Genomic DNA, 19,603 nt, shown 5'->3' with positions numbered 1-19,603 from the left:
AGGGAGTAATTTAGTGTAGAACCACCACTGTCCATACTCTCTAGAACCCAGTAGAACTTTTGGGATGTGGTGGAACAGGAGATCAGCATCATGGATGTTGAGCTGACAAATCTACAGCCACTGTGTGATGCTGTCATGTCAATATGGACCAAACTCTCGAAGGAATGTTTCCAGAACCTTGTGGAATCTCTTCCACCAAGAATGAAGGCGGTACTGAAGGCAAAAGACGGTCCAACCCTGTACTAGCTAAGCGGACCTAATAATGTGGCTAGTGATTATAGTTTGGCCAATAAAAGCTTTTCCTGCTGCATCAGACTGAATATTTGCAAAGAAACTGACAACACAATGGGCAACAAAAACCATTGCTGTTGTAAGGTAGATGTGGAACAGTTCACTGAATAGAGGTTGAAACAAATAAGAAATAATACAGATAGTAGGAACAAAAAGATTGATGTAATGGATCTGAGTCGAGGAATTTTATCTTTCTAGATTTTGATCTCAGTGCGAAACGTTTGTATAATGTCGTGCTTGACTTGGTTCCTCTGTGCACTAATTGTCAAGGTCCCTTCAGGGCCCAACGATGACGTCACAGTGGTGGGGTCCACATCCTCTGGTAGTTGGCACTTATGGGTGAACGTGTTCATTACTGAACCATCCTGAGCCAGCTACAAAGCACAGATGGTTAATAAGGACTTGGCATATTGTGAATGAACATAACAGTTCCAATAAAACATTCTGATTAACATTACAGTCCTTTTGTTTGAGATTTAGCCACAGTCACAACAATCCATTCAAACTAAATGTTCTGCAGTGCTTACCTTCTCTGCGTGAACCTCTATCTGATTGTTGGATGTAGTAACAATAACATCTTCAGGAGAGAAGTCTCGCACATCAACTGTAAACTGGTATGTGTCCCCAAGGGTTTTGATTTTTCCAGGCCCACCTGAATACCACACAAGAAGGATTTTAGACAAAAATGAAAAAAATTAAAAAATATAATATTTCTTTTCTTAGAGTGACTGTTATATCATTTGCAGCCTTCTCTACAAACTGTATTTTATGTATATTTGTTTCTGAAATATAACAATCTGGTACCAGTAATGGTTGTTTAGATTAAAATACCTTCCAGGATAAAAAATGTTCCTCTCATATTTTTTCCATTAAAGCATTCATTTTCTCTAACCAGGTAATCTCAGTTGCCTTTAGGTGAAGGCAGGCCTCATCTTGAACATGTCAATGATGGAACTCAAATCTGATTAAACCAAAAACCCTAACACTACTTTTTAAGGATCACTTGTTATCTTTTCTGGACTGGTGTATAAGATTTTTCCAGGGATCTGTGGTAGCCACACCTACAGTTTGCGTTTAATGCAAACTCAATGAAATTGTTGAAAACCACCTTTGAAATGTAGAAAATATTGTGCATTCTCCTGATTTTCATATTGCAGAACATATTTTATGTTTCTCCTGATGTTCAAATATTATCAGCTGAGATTCAAAGCTGTTCCCTTTCCCGTGAGAACCAAGGTCACTACCCTGCAGAAGGCAGGAAAACAGGATGTAGAAGCTGGACAGATACGAAACGTGTGAACCCACTTTGCTATACCTTATAAGGACACAAGAACTTCCGCCTGAAATATGGCATAAATTGAATTTAAACCTGTCTGATAATTTTCTGGTTAGTTAAGCAGTTGAGGCCCTCATTAATCAATTTCAGCTGTATTGGTGTTCATGGAATTAACAACAGGTGCACTTCAGCGGCAACATTTAAAAAACCCTCCAAACAGGACTGGTGTTACATGTGGAGGTCATTTCAAGTTTCTCCCTCTTGATCTTTTTTGGCTGGTTTTCCACTCGTGCTGATTTTGGCTTGATAATTATCTCTACTGGCAGTATGAGGCGATTCCTTAATCCTACAGAAGTTGCACAGGTTGTCCAACTTCTCCAGGATGGTACATGGAGGAACATGGAGGAGATTTCAGGAGACTGGTGGTTATTCTGAGAGAGCTGAACAGGGCCGTAGAAGGTCCTCAACCCCTCAGCAGGACCAATACCTGGTTCTTTGTGCAAGGCGGAACAGGCTGAGCACTGCTCGTGCCCTACAGAATGACCTCCAGAGGGCCACTGGTGTGAATGTCTCTACCCAAACAATCAGGAACAGACTTCATGAAGGTGGCCTGAGGGCCCCACGTCCTGTAGTGGGCCCTGTGCTCACTGCCCAGCACCGTGGAGCTCCACTGGCATTTGCTCAAGAACACCAGAATTGGCAAGTCCGCCACTGGCGCCCTGTACTTTTCACAGACGAGAGCAGGTTCACCCTGAGCACCTGTGATAGACGTGAAAGAGTCTGGAGAAGACAAGGAGAACGTTATGCTGCCTGCAACGTGGTTCAACATGACAGGTTTGGTGGTGGGTCAGTGATGGTCTGGGGAGGCATATCCATGGAGGGACGCACAGACCTCTACTGCCTAGGAAATGGTGCTCTGACTGCCATAAGGTATCCAGATGAAATCCTTGAACCCATTGTCAGACCCTACGCTGGTGCAGTAGGTCCTGGTTTCCTCCTAATGCACGACAATGCCCGGCCTCACGTGTCAAGAGTATGCAGGCAGTACCTGGAGGATGAAGGAATTGAAACAATTGAATGGCCTTCACCATCCCCTGACTTAAACCCAATAGAACATCTCTGGGACATTATGTTTGGGTCCATTAGGCGCCGCCAGGTTGCTCCTCAGACTGTACAACAGCTCAGGGATGCCCTCACACAGATCTGGGAGGAAATGCCACAAGACACCATCCGTCGTCTCATTAGGAGCATGCCGCGACTTTGTCAAGTGTGCATACAAGCTGGTGGGGGCCACACAAGATACTGAAAAGCATTTTGAGCTGCAGAAATGACGTTTTGGAAAAAATGGACTAGCCTCCCACATCTTCATTTCACTCTGATTTTATGGTGTCTACACAATTGAGCCCTCTGTAGGCTGAAAACTTTTATTTCCATTAAATGACTTGGCATCCTTTTGTTCCTAAGACACTGCCCTGTCGTTATTTGTATAGATAACCAACTTCATATTGAGATCTGATGGGCGGCCGTGGCGCAGTGGTAGGGCGGTCGACTCCTGATCAGAAGCGAGCAGGTTCGACTCCCGCCTTTCCCGCCCATGTGTCGAAGTGTCCTTGGGCAAGACACTGAACCCCGAATTGCCTCTGGTGGGAGGTTGGTGCCAGTGTTCGGTAGCGGAGCCACCACCAGTGTGTGAATGTGTGTGTGAATGGGTCTGTGACTGCGAAGCGCTTTGGGCCCTCGAAGGAGGGTAGAATGCGCTATACAAGTGTACGCCCTTTATCATCTAATGTGTTTCTTTAAAGTGCTCCTTTAATTTTTGTGAGCAGTGTATATACCTGTGCTTTATGAACAAGTGCACAAAGAGCTAGAAGACAACTTAGTAAAACCGCAAAACTTTCCACGTATAGCTGGAGTTCCTGGACAACAGAGAGCTATCTGTATGTAACTTCATTACATGACGGCCCTCACACTGAGTAAAGAGTGCATTACTGCAGGCTGTCGAGACTAAAGAGCACAGCTTAGATTGTTGGAGTTTATTATATTCATGTTTACAAGTATTGAGGACTGAGTCCTCCGCCATAACGCAGCACCTGGACTTTCAGCAGGCAGACAGAAGCTGTGTCTGTCTGCGAGTAAACAAACATCTCTAATCAGGAACCCCCCCGACTGCACCAAAACAATCCGCCGAAGGTGTGAGAAACTGAGCCCGTTGTCATGGAAACCTGCTTTCCTCCCCTGCCCATGACCTTCCTCACGAATTCAACGCCTTGGTGACTCTTTCTTCCAGGCCCCCCTCGACTGTATCCTCAGATGAGAAAACCTCCGGTTCAAACTGGTAGGGCTGTACACCCTCCGAACCCTGTGTCGTTAAAATTCCCGTGTTTGATGAAGGCTCATCACCTTCATCCAAAGAAATATCGGCTAAATCGTGGTCTACGTCGCTTCTCAAACCGTCCGCCATTGTTGTTTACACTCTGGGATCCCCGAAGTGATGTCACGCGCAGCCCCCGCCCATCACCACCTATCGCCCAAATTTAAAGCTGTGCACGACCATAAAATGATCAATAAAATCGCGCTGGATCATTTTAAGTGAATATTTTTATCAGATTTGTTTTCCAAGTTCCATTGACTTTCTAAATTAAAAAAAAAAAATTGCCACTGCACGAGGCCTTTAATGATCATCTGTGTAAATATTATGTTGATCTGGCGAAGCACGCAAGGCTCCTACGATTGAGGAAACAGATCCACAGCAAGTGGATTCTGAACTCCAGAAACTTTGTGAAACCACTTGGACCACCGGACCAGAAATAAAATCTGGAAATAAAATCCATGAAAGACTTTGAGAACTGTGGGATTACGCATGTCTGACCCTTTAATTCAACCAAAATGTGAAATGTGCACTCTAAATAAAAAACCCGCTGGATGTGAACCTGACCCAATTCTGACCTGCAGAACTCGTAGCATTGATTTCTGCTCAAACTGCTGATTCTTTTCTTTCCGTGAGCAAACTATATCATTGCATCCCTAGTACTGACATCAGGATTTCATTCAGGCAAGTACCTTGGAATTCCACAGACAAATGGCAACCTGGAACAGGCAACAAGGAAAGCTGCAACAGCCAAATACCTCCAACAAGTAAGGCAAGGTGCAGTGAGATTGACTTTGGTTTACCCTTTAGTCAATCAGATAAGAGACTCATCAGGATCAAGTTCTCTTTTCCAAGGGATTGCCTGCACATATGGCAAGGCAAGTTTATTTGTATAACACATTTCATGTACAGAGACAATTCAAAGTGCTTTACATAAAACATTAAAAGAAACAATCAAAAGAAATAATAAAAATGTGATCATTAAAATAAAATTAAAAGAAAGTAAAAAGATTTTAATTTAAAACAAGCGTAGATAAACAGTGCGGACGTAAACTATTGAATACATATTAGTCAAATGCAGCTGAGAACAGGTGAGTCTTTAACCTGGATTTAAATACACTGAGTGTTTCAGCAGATCTAAGGTTTTCTGGAAGTTTGTTCTCAGTGGGCTGTTGGCGCTGTTCAAGCAGCTGCCTGTCGTGGCATCCTTTCTTTTGTGGTATTGTTTTTTTTGTTTGTTTGTTTTGTTTTGCTTTGTTTTGTTTTGGTAGCTGGAGCTTGGCCCGATTCTGTCGATACATTTTTGTTGCCTTTATTCTTTTTTGTCGGGACTTTTTTCGGCCCTGCCCTACCCAACAGATTCGGCAACATCTCCCATTTTGCACCCATGGTTGGCTCATGGCTATGCGCGGTATCGCCTTTCTCTGTGGGGAGACACTGGATATTCCGGGGAGATCCAGGTGAGAAGAGGGGGCTGCGGAGCTGGAGGGGGGATCCGGAGCTGGACGACAGCTTCAGATCAGTGAGCTTTCTGCGCAGTTCGGGGAGTGCAGCGTCGTGTGCTTCAACGAGACGTTGCTGGATGGACTAACTCTCTGTGGTCTGGTTGTGGGTTTTGGGCTTCTGTGTGTGGACGGGAGTGAGGCGGAGAGTGGAAAGACAAAAGGCGGGGGCTCGCGGCGAACGTCAGGTGGTGCAGCCCGGCGCATATCCGCACTGGAGGGCGGCTCTGCTGTGAACATCGAGCTACGCGCTCTGTGTGTGGGCTGCTCCCAACCCCCAACACTGGCAGGCGGAACGTGAAGCCAACCAGGAAGTAACAAAACGCTGCAGTACCGGCACTGACCAGAGAGACTGGTGCTTAGAGTGAGCAAATTCCCATTGACTCCCATGTTTAAATCCTCATTTTCAGCCCTCTAATAAACCCCTTTAATGCCTGGTGCTTAAAGTTTTTGTCCTGCTGCCGTGCTGTAAACTGTTCTAACGCTCTCTGGGAGTCATCTGGTGTCTTTTCTCCGGTAAATACTAAAATAATAACTTTATATTTGGCGGAAATAAATCATTAATGTATATTATGATTATTTTAGTTCCAGTAATTCGATTTATTTTTATTCTCAGCAACATTAATATCTATTATGTTTAAAGTTTAAAAACAATGTTTCCTCAGTATTTTTATTGATAGTTCTTTTCTTTAATAAAAAAGTTATAACATATAAGGACATGATTCAGATCTGCTACAGTAACACCAGAACCTCTTCATGTGAAGTTAAAATGTGAAGACAGAAAACTTTCAGTTAATAAGAACATATAACTAAATTTTTAACAAATTATCTGTATGTTCCTTTTCAGGTCTGCATCTGGTGGTGAGTGGATTTATAATCCACTCACCACCACCACAATTCAGCATTTACATTTTAAGGCAGTAAAATTCTAATTTTAACATATGAAGATGACTCTTGGGGTAAATTTTATTAAACTGAAATTTAATAAAATTATCCTCGGGGCACCACCTTCGTAATGAAGGAAAATATTACTCATTAATGATCAGCCGCTACTTCTAATCAATAAAGTAATCAATTAATCAGTCTCTCAATTTTAGCGCAAGTGTCTTTACCTTTGAAGGGACTTTACCACAAAGAAGACAAATAATGATATCTGAACACCGACGTCCTTTTGAATATTTATTGAATAACATGAGGTTAAACAAGCAGAAATACTGGACGTAAAAGCATGGAGAGCAAGAAACATGTGTGGAACACAGAATATAGCTTTCAACTAATAACTAGAAAGAGATAAATGAGAAGAAAAGACATGAAATATTGAGGTGAGAAATGCTAAGTGTGTGGATGCATTAAATGTGTGTTGTGCATAAAAATAGGTGTCGTTACTGAGCTGAGAATAAGCTATCCTTAAAAGGAGGAATTCAAACGGGGCAAAGATGTTACTCTTGCAAAAATAGTTAATCTTTATTCTAACCACCAGCAGTTGACTGTATGAGCGAAGTTCGACTTGTCACCAAGCAGTCTGGAGATCTGGGTCTGCTCTGGCAGGAAGGGTGGTTGATCCCGTTCCTGACTGGATGCTTCAGGACAGCCGTGGAGATCTGCAGCCAGGCGTAGAAGGAAAGGGAACCTGCGGTTCTGCTGGTTCTGCTCCGTTCAGTCACTTAGCTTCTGGGGTAGTTGAACGATTTCTCTATTCCGTTTTGTGACCAAAAAGTATAAGTCGCAAAGCTGGCCGGACAATGAAACTTATCGAATAGTCTAGCGCAGGCATGTCAAACTCAGTTTGGCTCTGGGGCCGGATCCAGACTTTCTGTTCTCAGGTGGGCCGGATCAGTAAAAGAATGTCAACTCCAACTATTTAGCTTTGTTTTTCAGTACTATGCTTTATCATTCAGCCTAAATTTGTAGCCTACCCTACATATTATAATCACGGATGACAAGGGATCTTTTCTAAGCACAACACATTTATTCACAAACAATGGAGAAAAAAATGATTTTCATGTTTGGCATTGATGTGTCATCAACTGGTTTATTTTAACAGTTGAGTGAATGCAGTTTTACACCTGAACCAACTCACCACGCTAAACAAACTCAAGTGGGAGCTATGAAAAAAAAATGTTTTGCCTTAATTATCATACTGCTTTGAAATAATAATAAATAAAAATATATAATAATAAATAAAAATACCAAATAAAAGTTTTAGCAGTGCATGGGCAATAAGATTAGACTACATCAGCTCAAACTACTAGGCTGGGCCTACTGAAGCTGAGAATATACTGCAAAATATTAATTGTCTTTAATATGAAACCAGGTTAATCTTATTTTTAATGATCTGTATTTATGAGTGTAAACAAATGTCATGTCATCACACTTTTTTCTCTCTCTCACTGCACTCCTGCAGTCTACTTGCTGCTGCTGGCTCCTGAAACTTGGCATCTTTTTGCCTTTACAAGTGCGTCGATATCAGGTGTCAAATCCTGAGTAGCAGCACATTTAACAATGTCATTCAAGTGTTCATTTGTTAACCTTGAGCGCTGCTTTGTTTTATTATTGTTCATCACAGAGAACACCTGTTCACAAACTTAAGTAGTCCCAAACATGGAGAGAACCTTTGCAGCCACGGCTGTTAATTTGGGGTAACCTGGCACAAGATACTGATACAACGTATCCAATCCCACGGACCCAAATTTATCCTTTATAGCGGAATCGCACTGCAAGTCAATAAGCTCGAGCTGAATGTCAGCTGGCACATCAGAAGGCTTCACTGTAAATAGCGAGCGAAAAAAGCCGAATTTGTTCTCAAGTTCACTGAAAACCTGAAACCTCCGCTCAAACTCTCGCAGCAAATCTGTTATGTTGTCTTTATATTTATCCAAATCTGGACGATCCGGTGCCTTCGGACGCCTGGTACTAACTCGTGTCAGTGCCGCATGCTGGACGTGAGCTCTTTAACACATTTACTGCCCTCTAGCGGCCGGAGGGAGCATTTGGTTTGTATTTATTTTAAAAAATCATAACTTTTGATAGAAATGAGCTAGTGACTCGCTTCTTTTTTTGACATACTCAGAAATTTATGACGGGCCGGATTAAATCATCCAATGGGCCGTGTCCGGCCCGCGGGCCGTATGTTTGACATGCCTGGTCTAGCGTTAAAAATCAGTTTCAAAATAAAGGCATCAAAAATTGTAAAAATGTTGGAATCAGTCTATGAAATAAACTGGAGACAAAAATGTTGAAAAGGAAGAAAGTGCATGAAAAAAAACGTGATCTTAAGACTGGAAGAACTTATGATGTTTCTGTTCTGTTCCTCTTCTGGCTTCTGGCTTGTCAGGCCATGTTGACTTGTGAGGGGCGTGTTAGGCCCATGGCTGGAGAGCGTGTAGCCTGAGAAGCTCTGAGAAGGTGTGAGAAGCCTAAGAGAAGCCCCCTCTCTGGCGTGCGCGCCAGGGTTTTGAATTTGAGAGGCAGGGCCAGAATCGCCCAATCCGTGGGGATTTGAGGTGTTTTACGATTGGAGGTAATTTGCATGTCCCATTGAGCTCTAGATATGCAAATATCAGGGGCGTAACTTTATTCTGGTCTCTGGATGTGTTTATTCTTAATGCTGAATTAACAACAAAATGGGTTTCTATCAAACAAAGTTTGGACAACCCTATGTGTGTATGAATCCTGTATGTGGCACATAAAATGCTTCCCAAAGTCCACATAAACACAGAAAATCAATTCTCCAAGCTTTGATGGTTACACAGTGATTATTCATGGATTTTAACCTCAAAGTAGTTGTGAATCTTCCTCTGTTAGGATTAAAGGTTTTATTACACACATGTAGCAGTTTAGGGTGAATATGAAATATTCAACTCCAAATCTAACTGAAGTTATTCATTTTATTAATTGAAAATTGTATCAAATTAACCTCGGGGCACCACCTTCGTAATGAAGGAAAATATTACTCATTAATGATCATCTGCTACTTCTAATCAATAAGTAATAATTAATCAGTCTCTCACTTCAGTGTAAGTGTCTTTACTCTTTGAAGGGACGTCTTCAATGAACAAAAAAAATGATGAGATAAAACAACGACGTTACATCAATGATTATTTATCGTATAAAATTGGATTAACAAACAGGATTATTGAGTATAAAAGCACAGAATTGATTATAACTTTCAGAGGTAAAAGATCGAAGTAAACTTTCATTAACTAGCAAAAGTAATAAAGAAAGATAAAATAAAGAATAAAACAAAGTAAAATTATGTAAATTAGGCTGAGGATGTGTGTGTGTGTGTAAATGTATGTTCTAAGATGTAATAAACGTTTTAGGAGAGCAGAGAGGAGGTGTTTATAATGTGAAAGGAGGAATTTAACAGCTAAGATTCTAAATGAGCAGACATCTAACTCTGACCACAAACAGCAACTTTTTGGAGAAGGAAACTCCTCACCAAGCGGTCTGGAGATCTGGTTCCGTTCGATCCGACGGGCCCAGGTGGAAATCCCTCGTTCGTTGGAGAGCTTCGAGGCGTGACTCTGACCGAGATCCCAGCCAAGCGAAGGAGTTCGAATCTTGACCCACAGGAAGATTCGGTTCAGTTCTGCTCAATTTCTGTTAACTTCGTCTCAGGTGGTCGAGAATAGGTTATCCACAAAAAGGGTAGCAACCAAAATTAAAAGTTTCAAAGCTGGCCGGGCTAAAAAAACGTAATAATTATTTGGTCCCTAAGAATTAAGAAAAAAAGAAAAATTTGATTTTATGCGAACGTTAAAATGACTTGAAGGTTCTATTTACGAAATTAATTGGAGAAAAAGGTTGCACAAAAACTCTAAGCATACGCAGAAGTTTTCTCCTCTCGGAACTTCTAAAATGTTTAAAGTTTTCTCCTTTGTTCTAAGTTGTCAGTCTCTTGCTTGTCTCTGTTCTTCTTCTCAGTCTGTGTGTATCTGATCTAATAACTTCTTCTGGCCCTGGGAGCGGACTTCTCCCCAGGGGTTGGCTGAGAGGTAACCAATCAGAATGATTGGAGTAATCAACACTTTTATTAGTGAATGAATCCTTGTCCCGGGGTCTGGAAACAAAATTGTTTCATTTGGGGGCCTTGACTGTTACACACATGTAATAAAAGACAATTTTTCCTGGAGCTGTGAAGAGATGTTTTACATGTTAGATCCAATTAACAAAAGTCCTGTGTTTTAAAACATAAGAAAAGTTACGAAAGGTCACGTGTTTCAAACAAAGGACTCTGAGTGTCTGTCGGGAATGCTTGCAGACTCTCTGGGGGGTCAACCTGCTGGAACCAAAGCTCCTTTGAAGTTGACAGGCTGAACTTAACCAGAGTTTGGAATGCAAAATAGTCAGGGTTCTGGCCCGGTTTAATGACTTAACATCCAAGTGGGAAATAGAGGTTTCAGACAACTTTATGGCCCCCTTGCTGGAAGAGGACTCCGTTATCTTGAGAAAAGGCACTCCACATAAAAGTTGGGTGACCAAATGGTCAACATGGTTATCATAGTTGTTTCCAAGGGTGGACTGCTACATTAAATAACCTAATAAATGATCCTAAAGAGTACATTTCTATCTACTGAAAAAAAAAATCAGTAAGAAATGAAGGAAAAGGAAAGTTTAGTGATGGGTTGCAGAGTCTGCAGCCGCTGGACGTTCTCTCTGATCCCAATGACAGCTCCAGGCTCCAGACGTCGCCCGTTCACGTCCTCTACCGTGATGAGAGAACCAGGAGCTGCTCTTCCTTGTAGAATTAAAAATAAAAGATGTTCACCATCGTCTGCCTCCGCTGAACCAGGTGATGTGGGTCCTCGTCGAGTTGCACTGTCCTTCTGGTGCCAAATGGAAATGACGTCCCCATTAATCCAAACTGTAATTGTAAGGAAAAGAAAATCGATTTCACTCAAAAATATTTGTTCATGCGCTGTTTCTGTAAAGATGAGCTAAACACACAAAATAAAATAATTCATCTTGTTTATGCTAAAATACATGTGAATATCTTTAAACCAAATCTTTTAAGAAAATTAGTTTATCTTTGAAAGAACATGACAGTATTTAGTTTGGATTGTCAGTAGAAGAGGAGGCAGCATCAGTCTGTTTAACCTCTTCAGACCTGATGTTCATCACATTCTGACTGATATTAGTTCATTCTGTTTCACTGTGACTGTGTTTAGAGCAGTGTTTTTCAACCTTTTTTCGAGCCAAGGTACACTTTTTCCATGAGAAAAATCCTGCGGCACACTAGCATCCAAAAAGGTAAAAAAAATTAGTCTGTATTATGTATAATCCCTCCACAATCTACTGTTTTATATAATTGGGAAGCATCATTAATCAATTTGCTCAAGTTAAACGTAAATCTCGTCAAAGCACTCTACATTTATTATCATTAATGAATGATTAAGAAAAAATCTAAAAAGAAATACTTCTAAATAATCAGCTTTTATGAATGTTTTTTTCCCTCTTTTTTAAATACTTCCAAAACTATCAGACAAAGTAAAAACAACTTTCTTTTCTTGTTTCCCTCCACAATAGTGATAGTGAATTCTGGCTCAAAATTCAGTTCTTTTGCATTCGTTTTCCTAAAACAGCGGCTCTTTTGGCTACCAAATGGTTTTTTAGATTGTTGTTTGGTTTGTTTGATTCATTATAAACTACTAGATAAGTTTATGCACAAAATCCATGATGTAAATATGTTTTTATTCATATAGTGTAAATTATGTATATGCTGTTATTTATACCTTCCAGATAGAATGTACAAAATTAATGATAGAAGAACTAACAATTAACTATTCAGTTTTTAACTCTACGGATTTTAAGCTTTTTTTCTTCTTAAACACATTTGAAGTGAACAACACAAAACTCTGCAACCACAACCCAAATACAAATTAAATTGTGCAAAAACCACTAAATCAAGACTTTTATTCACATTGACATTAAGAAAGGCAAAAAAGTTTCAATTTTGTCGATGTAATCTGGTTTCTCTTCTCTCAGTGATGATCTGCTCTGTTTTAGAGAAGATTCTCTCAGTTCTCAGGTGTCTGGACAGGTTGATTGTGGAGCCATAAATATATACAGAATATATATACATATAGAATATTTCCTGCAGACTGTTCCTTCATACTATCAAGAAAAGTCAAATGATTCCAGTTTTTATCTTCTTTTTCTTTTCATTTTCTTTACATTTTGTGTTGATGTTTTCTCTCTATCTCTCTCCCTATTTGGCTCTTGCGCTGCTGAACGTTTAAGCCCCTCCCCTTCCACCCAGCGCTCAGCGCGCGCACTTAACCCAATGCATCATGGGGGCTGTAGTGCATAAACTCACGCAGATGCCGGCATACTGTCGTCTCTGGGCTTCATTCTTTTGTTCACTTTTTAAACTGTCTGACGTCGGATCCCGCTGGAAGCTACACCGCTAAACACGAGCTTTACCTGTTATTTTTGTTGGAACTGAGAGACTTTATGAGCCGAATCAAAACAAGGAAGTGAGGACGTTAGCCACTTCTGATTGGTCAGATTGATGACATGTGATCAAGACTCCAACAATGATTGGTGGAGACAGCTGAAGGGGGAGGGACATTTCTAAAAGCTGAGTTTGAGGCCAGTTTTGCGGCTGGATTGCGGTAATATCATTCTGATTAGTCATTTATAGAATCAAATAAATATTTATTTTACCATCGTGCATATTCAAAACTATCCAGTGTTAAATCAGGGCCGTTTGGATGAACACAGAGCTGATACCATAGTGATGGTAAATGTTTTATATATGTGAAAATGGGTAATTTCCCGCGGCACACTAGACCATCTCTCACGGCACACTAGTGTGCCGCGTCACACTGGTTGAAAAACACTGGTTTAGAGGATTCACTTAAATATTAGCTCCAGCTTTAAGAAGTTGACATGATTAACTTAACTAAGAAATAAAAAGAAATGCTCCTCATTAGTAATCACAGTTTCATGTGATCATATATCAACAATTTGATTTAACACTAGAGAAAAACTACGTTTTACACAATCATATTACTGTTGTGGTGTATTCTTAATGTGTATATAAAGACTACAGTAACTTAAGACTAAATAACTTATTGAATAAGATAGCTTCGGACCACAATAATAACGTGTTCAAACAGTGGATTTTCAGTTCATACTAAACACGTATCACGGGAAAATAGGTTTTCATTGTTGTCTAAAAGTTACTTCCACTGCTTTACAGATTGTGTGTAAAACACCAAGTACTCACCTGTAAAGATTCATGATGTAAATAATCCACCGCGGTGCAGCTTTGCTGGAGAATTGAAGCGGTTAGCCGTTAGCATTGAGGAGCCGCAGACGCAGAGCTGTGGGCGTGAACTAAAACAAACTGGGGGGAAAGCGGGTGAACTCGGTCCCGCCCCTTTTCTCCATATTTGGAACGTCCGTGTGAGGTGGAGTTAACTCCAGTTTAATGGCAAATCAAAATAATACATGCGGTGCACGCGACCGTGCAGGGAAGCTCATTCATAGAGGGTTCCGACAATATCGGAAGATGCAAGAATCTTTATAGGGTTGTACAAACAATGTTCAAAGCCATACTGCATATCACATGTCATGCCCATATTAGTCGACTGCTAGAAAATATTTGTGGGGGTGCAGTCTAGCCACCCTATGATGATGATGAATAGTCTTTATTTGAAGGGACGATGTACAGATTAATTAAGTTTAAAACAAACAGAGATGTTCTGCTCCGGATTATAGCTAGATAGCTAGTTTCCATCTGCAGTCCCTAATCTACAGGAATAAAAATACGTCAATTAAACTCAACAATAAGAGCAGTATTTTATATACAGCATCTCATTTATACCTTAGCATTTAAGTTTGCCTTTCAGACCTATTTCATACCACAGCAAGAAAGGTTAACAAGCTTATCCATCTTAAAATGTACATTTTTACAGCAACAGAACAATTGTATTTACAAGAACATAATAAGGGATCAGGAAGTGTTCTGGTCAGTGCTCACATGCCTGATTGTTCCACAGCCACTTTTTCACGTTAAATGTAAAAGTTGAATAATTTGTTAGATTTTTAAAAGTAGTTCGAAGATTATTCCACTCTTTTATTGCATTATAAGAAAATGCTGATTGTGCAAATTACGTTTTTCGTTTGGGTATAAAACACTGACCCCTGCTGGAGGACCGTGTGGCTCTGGAAGAAACTGTGGATGCGAGTTGTACAAAGTGCTTAAGAGGTGCTGGTGCAGTGTTACTAAGAATTCTGTAGACCATTCTGATTGACGCTAATCTTTGTATGTTCTCAAAATTTAGTACTTTATTTTCATGTAAGACACGGCAGTGATGATATTGTCGTGGCTTCTTATCCAGCGTTTTTATGGCTTGCTTGTATAATGATTCTAGCGGCCTCAGGACAGTTTTGCCAGCCTGAGACCAACATGTTATACAGTAATAAAAACGTGACATAATCATTGCAAAAAAGGTCTGAGCTGCCTCTGTTGTTAATGAGTTCCTGATAGTCTTAAAGGTTTTTATATTGTACTTGAGACTGTGGCACATTTGTTTGATATGTTTTTTGAAGGTGAGAGTGGAATCTAGAATGACACCCAAGTAGCGATACTCTGTGACATTCTGTATCACTTCTCTGTTTACAGTGACCTTTGGAAAAGAGGACATTTTGCATTTATTATAAAAATATATTGCTGTAGTTTTCTTTACATTCAGTGTAAGAGATGAGTTGTGTAGCTATTTTGCTACTTTCTACATGGCGACTGTAAGTTTTGTAACTACTTGTTTTGTATCTTTTCCCCATGTATAATGACCGTATCATCTGCATTCATCTGAATATTTACTTCCTCGCACACAGATGGTAGGTCATTTATATATAAGGAGAACATAAGTGGACCGATATTGGAGCCTTGTGGCAGTCCAATTTGGGAAGAAACCGAACCAGATAGTGTGTTATTGATTCAGACGCATTGTGAACGGTCTGACAAATATGTGGCCGTGATAACAACGGATGGGAGCGAACAGACGCGGCTCCAAGCACCACCAACACCAGCTCCGCAGTTGAAGCTAGGAGTCCACAGGACCTCCACGATGACCAGACCGACGCTGGACCCAGGGCTCCAGCCCTCTCCTCCACGCCGAAACAATCATGGGCTGAGGTGACACGTCGTGGCCGGAGGAACGGTGGATCTAAACCTGTGACTGCCAGCTCGGAAAACCTAGCGCTCTCTAACCGCTTTGCCCCGCTGGCTGAAGGCCTCATTGCGGCGTCAGCGACGCGAGTGGGCCCACCGGAACCGAGATCAGGCGGAGTTCCTACCGTGACATCCAGCTCTGCCGCAGGTCTCTGCGGAGCAACGGGTCCCGCTTCCTCCTGTCCGGATCCAACGGCGTCTGCGTCTGCTGCTGCTTCGGAGCCCGCCTTGGTGGAGCCTGGTCGGGACGCGCTTCTTCCTGGAGTCACGGCGCCTCCGGCGGGAGCCTCCGCTGTTTCTTCGGTGTCCGCCGCGAGAGGGAAACGCCGCCGCCGTCTGCTCCGCGAGGCCGTGGTCCGATGCTCGGGCAAGCTGTCCAGGGGATCACGCACCGCACTCTCCGGCTCACCAGCTTCAGCGGATCCCATGCCAAAAGCGGATCTTCGTATTGGATCACTGCCTGCCGGGAAACATCTCTCTGGAGCTCTCATCCCTCCACCTGAGCCCGCGGAGGCTGCTGTTCGTCACCCAGAGAGAGCGGGAAGAACCGGACCTGTGCAGCAGCTCATCGTGGGAGACTCCGTTGTCCGGCATGTCCGTGTTGCCAGGTGCCAAACACTTTCATTCTCAGGATCAGCCGTCAATGACATTAATAACTCTACCCACCAACTCACTGTTAAATACCCCTCTGCTGAGACCTTTATTATACATGCAGGCACCAACAACCTTAAACTGCACCAATCTGAGACTCTGAAAGTGGACTTTATTAACCTCATTCACAACATCCAAGATTTAAACATAAACTGTATAATATCTGGACCACTTCCTGCACCCCGTTACCGAGACATCATGTTCTCACGCATCCGTCAACTTCACATCTGGTTAAAATCATATTGTCCCTCCATGAGCATCCCATACATTGATAACTTCACAACATTCTACAATAGACCATATCTCTTCAAAGCAGACGGTTTACACCCCAACAATAATGGTTCCCGTCTTCTTAGCTTTAACATTGATCTCACCCTCCGTTCTTTCCAAACCATAAGCTGACGGTCGAACCAGGACACCCACACCCCTGATCCATCATTCTCTGCCACTCAGCATCACATACCAGTTCATATCACAAATAGATATTCCAACTTCAATTCTTTCCCAAGTGCCTCGCATGTCAGATGTCTCCATCCAATTCACACAACACCAGTCACTAAACCCATCTCATGCTCACGTCAGATTGTACCCACAACAATGAAAATGGCAGTTTTTAACGTCAGATCACTTTTAAACAAGTCTTTTATCATCAATGATCTGATTTTAGACCATGATTTAACTTGTCTGTTTTTAACTGAAACCTGGCTTGGCACTGATGCTCCAGCTATTCTCACTGAGGCTTCTCCACCTAATTTTAACTTTTTATTTTCTATCAGGGGAGGTAAGAAAGGTGGTGGCACAGCATCGATAGCTCATGAAACAATAATGTCTGAAAATATTGTATTCAAGAAATATTCTTCGTTTGAGCATCATGCTTTCCTCTTTGGTGCCCCACCTGTTTTAGCTGTCACAGTGTATAGACCACCAAACCCTCCTTCCTGTTTTATTGAAGAATTTTCTGAATTTTTATCATCTGTTCATATTAGGTTTAATAGGATTTTAATAACTGGAGATTTTAATTTACATGTTTATAAAAATGATGATGTCTATGCTTGTGAGTTTTTAAATCTTCTTAGCAGCATGGATTTTAAACAACATGTCACACAGGCCACTCACAACAGAGGACACACCCTCGACCTCGTCATCACCTACGGTCTGTCTGCCGGGGTGTCCTCTGTTGTTGATTTAGCAATATCAGATCACTGCTGTGTGTTTTTTAATGTCACCAGTGAAATCCAGCAGGAAGCCTCAGTGAGAACTGTGAGGAAACGGTATATAAATCCTGAAGTGGCTGCAAATTTTATTAATAATTTTAACCAAACTCCTGCTCAAACTTCATCTGCATCCTGTGATTTTATGGTTGATGATTTTAATAACAGACTTCAGTCTTCCTTAGATGCAGTGGCTCCAGTCAAAACAAAAACATTAAGAACCACTGTTAAAACACCATGGAAGACTGACGACATAAGGTGTCTGAAACAGAAGTGCAGAAGAGCAGAGAGGAGATACAGGAAGTCTAAATTAATAATTCATCTAGAAATTTTAAAGGAACAACTCAAAATTTACAATAATTCAGTTAAAAAGGCCAGAACTCTTTACTTTTCAAACATCATTACAGAAAATAAAAATAATCCCAAAGTTCTTTTTAAAACAATAGATATTTTAATAAATAAAGATTTTAATAAGTCCTCCATGCCATCATCTAATGCTGCATGTGAGGACTTCGCAGACCACTTCATGGGTAAAATCAATGCTATAAGATCTAACATTTCTGTGCAATACTCTTGTTTTAACAGATCACCAGCGTTGGTTTTACCCGAGGAAACACTGAGGAGTTTTGTCCTGGTTGATGTGGAAATGCTTGGTCGAGTTTTATCCCAAGTAAACACCAAAACCTGCCTTTTAGATCCCATTCCCACTTCACTTTTTAAAACTTTTTATGGATTCTTTGAGTCAGAGCTTTTAAACATAGTGAACTGCTCTCTTCAGACGGGTGTCTTCCCCTCTGCCTGTAAGACGGCGGTGGTGAGGCCCCTTCTGAAGAAGAGCAGTTTAGATCCAAATATTCTGGATAACTACAGACCTGTATCCAACTTACCGTTTTTAAATAAAATTATAGAAAAAAATGTCACTACTCAACTTCACGAGTTTTTAAATCACAAAAATATTTTAGAAAAATATTAGTCTGGGTTTAGAATAAACCACAGTACAGAGACGTCTCTTTTAAAGATCGTTAATGATCTTAGAATAAATTTAGATTCACAGAAACTCTCTGCTCTGGTGCTGCTGGATCTTAGTGCCGCCTTTGATACGGTAGATCACCAGATTTTTTTAAATAGACTTAGGAGTCATGTGGGCCTCTCTGGAAATGTCTTTAAGTGGTTTTATTCTTACCTTACAGATCGACACTTTTATGTAAGTATGGATACGTGCTCCTCAAGAATCCATGAAATAAGTTGTGGGGTTCCCCAAGGGTCAATTTTAGGTCCCATTCTTTTTAATTTGTACATGTTGCCTCTTGGGGATGTCATCAGGAGACACAGCGTTGACTTTCACAGCTATGCTGATGATACTCAGCTCTACATTGCCGTGTCTCCTGATGACCTTGAACCTGTAAACACTCTTTTAAATTGTATTTTAGATATAAAGTCATGGGTGGCAGAGAACTTCCTTCAGCTCAACCAGGACAAAACAGAAGTTTTAATCATCGGTCCTGAAGACAAGAGAGAGAGAATTTTAACTCGTCTTCAGAATTTTAAACCTTCTCCTTCTGTGAGAAACCTGGGCGTTCTTTTAGACTCTGAGCTGAATTTTATTCCTCATATTAAAAACGTCGTTAAGACTGGTTTTTATCATCTTAAAAACATTGCCAGAGTCCGCCCATTCCTCTCTCTCTTGCCAGCACAGAGGTGCTGATGCATGCTTTTATTTTTAGTCGTTTAGATTATTGTAATGCCCTGCTCTCTGGTTTACCTCAAAAGTCTCTTACAAATTTACAATTATTACAGAACTCGGCGGCACGAGTTCTGACGAGGACCAGGGGGCGGGAACACATTACACCAGTTTGAAAATTGCTGCATTGGCCCCCTGTGCGTTTCAGGATTGATTTTAAGATTCTTTTAATGGTTTACAAATGTTTTTATGGTCTTGGGCCTTCTTATTTAAGTGATCTTCTTTTAAAGTATGAACCCTCGCGGACCCTGAGGTCCTCCGGTACCGGCCTGTTAGTTGTTCCTAAGGTGAGGACCAAAACACATGGTGAAGCTTCGTTTTACCATTATGGTCCTCGCCTCTGGAACAGCCTGCCGGAGAGTCTCAGGGCCGCAGAGACC

The 19,603-nt window shown here is 41.2% G+C and overlaps 1 protein-coding gene across 1 annotated transcript in view; it reads right to left on the bottom strand.

Annotated features, from left to right (window-relative positions):
• Positions 1–212: 212 nt before the first annotated feature.
• hspb7 (heat shock protein family, member 7 (cardiovascular)) overlaps positions 213–19,603 on the bottom strand; it is a 35,017-nt gene continuing 15,626 nt past the window's right edge. The window contains exons 2-3 of the mRNA XM_036213957.1: positions 819–943; positions 213–665 (exon numbers count right to left, since the gene is read on the bottom strand). Of these exons, the coding sequence (XP_036069850.1) occupies positions 486–665; positions 819–943 (305 nt within the window). The 3' untranslated portion in view covers positions 213–485. The remainder of the gene's footprint in view (positions 666–818; positions 944–19,603) is intronic.

Source organism: Oryzias melastigma, linkage group LG10 (genome assembly GCF_002922805.2).
Source record: "Oryzias melastigma strain HK-1 linkage group LG10, ASM292280v2, whole genome shotgun sequence".
NCBI classification, from domain to species: Eukaryota; Metazoa; Chordata; class Actinopteri; order Beloniformes; family Adrianichthyidae; genus Oryzias; species Oryzias melastigma.
The sequence above is the reverse complement of the archived record's forward strand: the minus strand, read 5'-3'. Positions and strand labels throughout refer to the sequence as shown.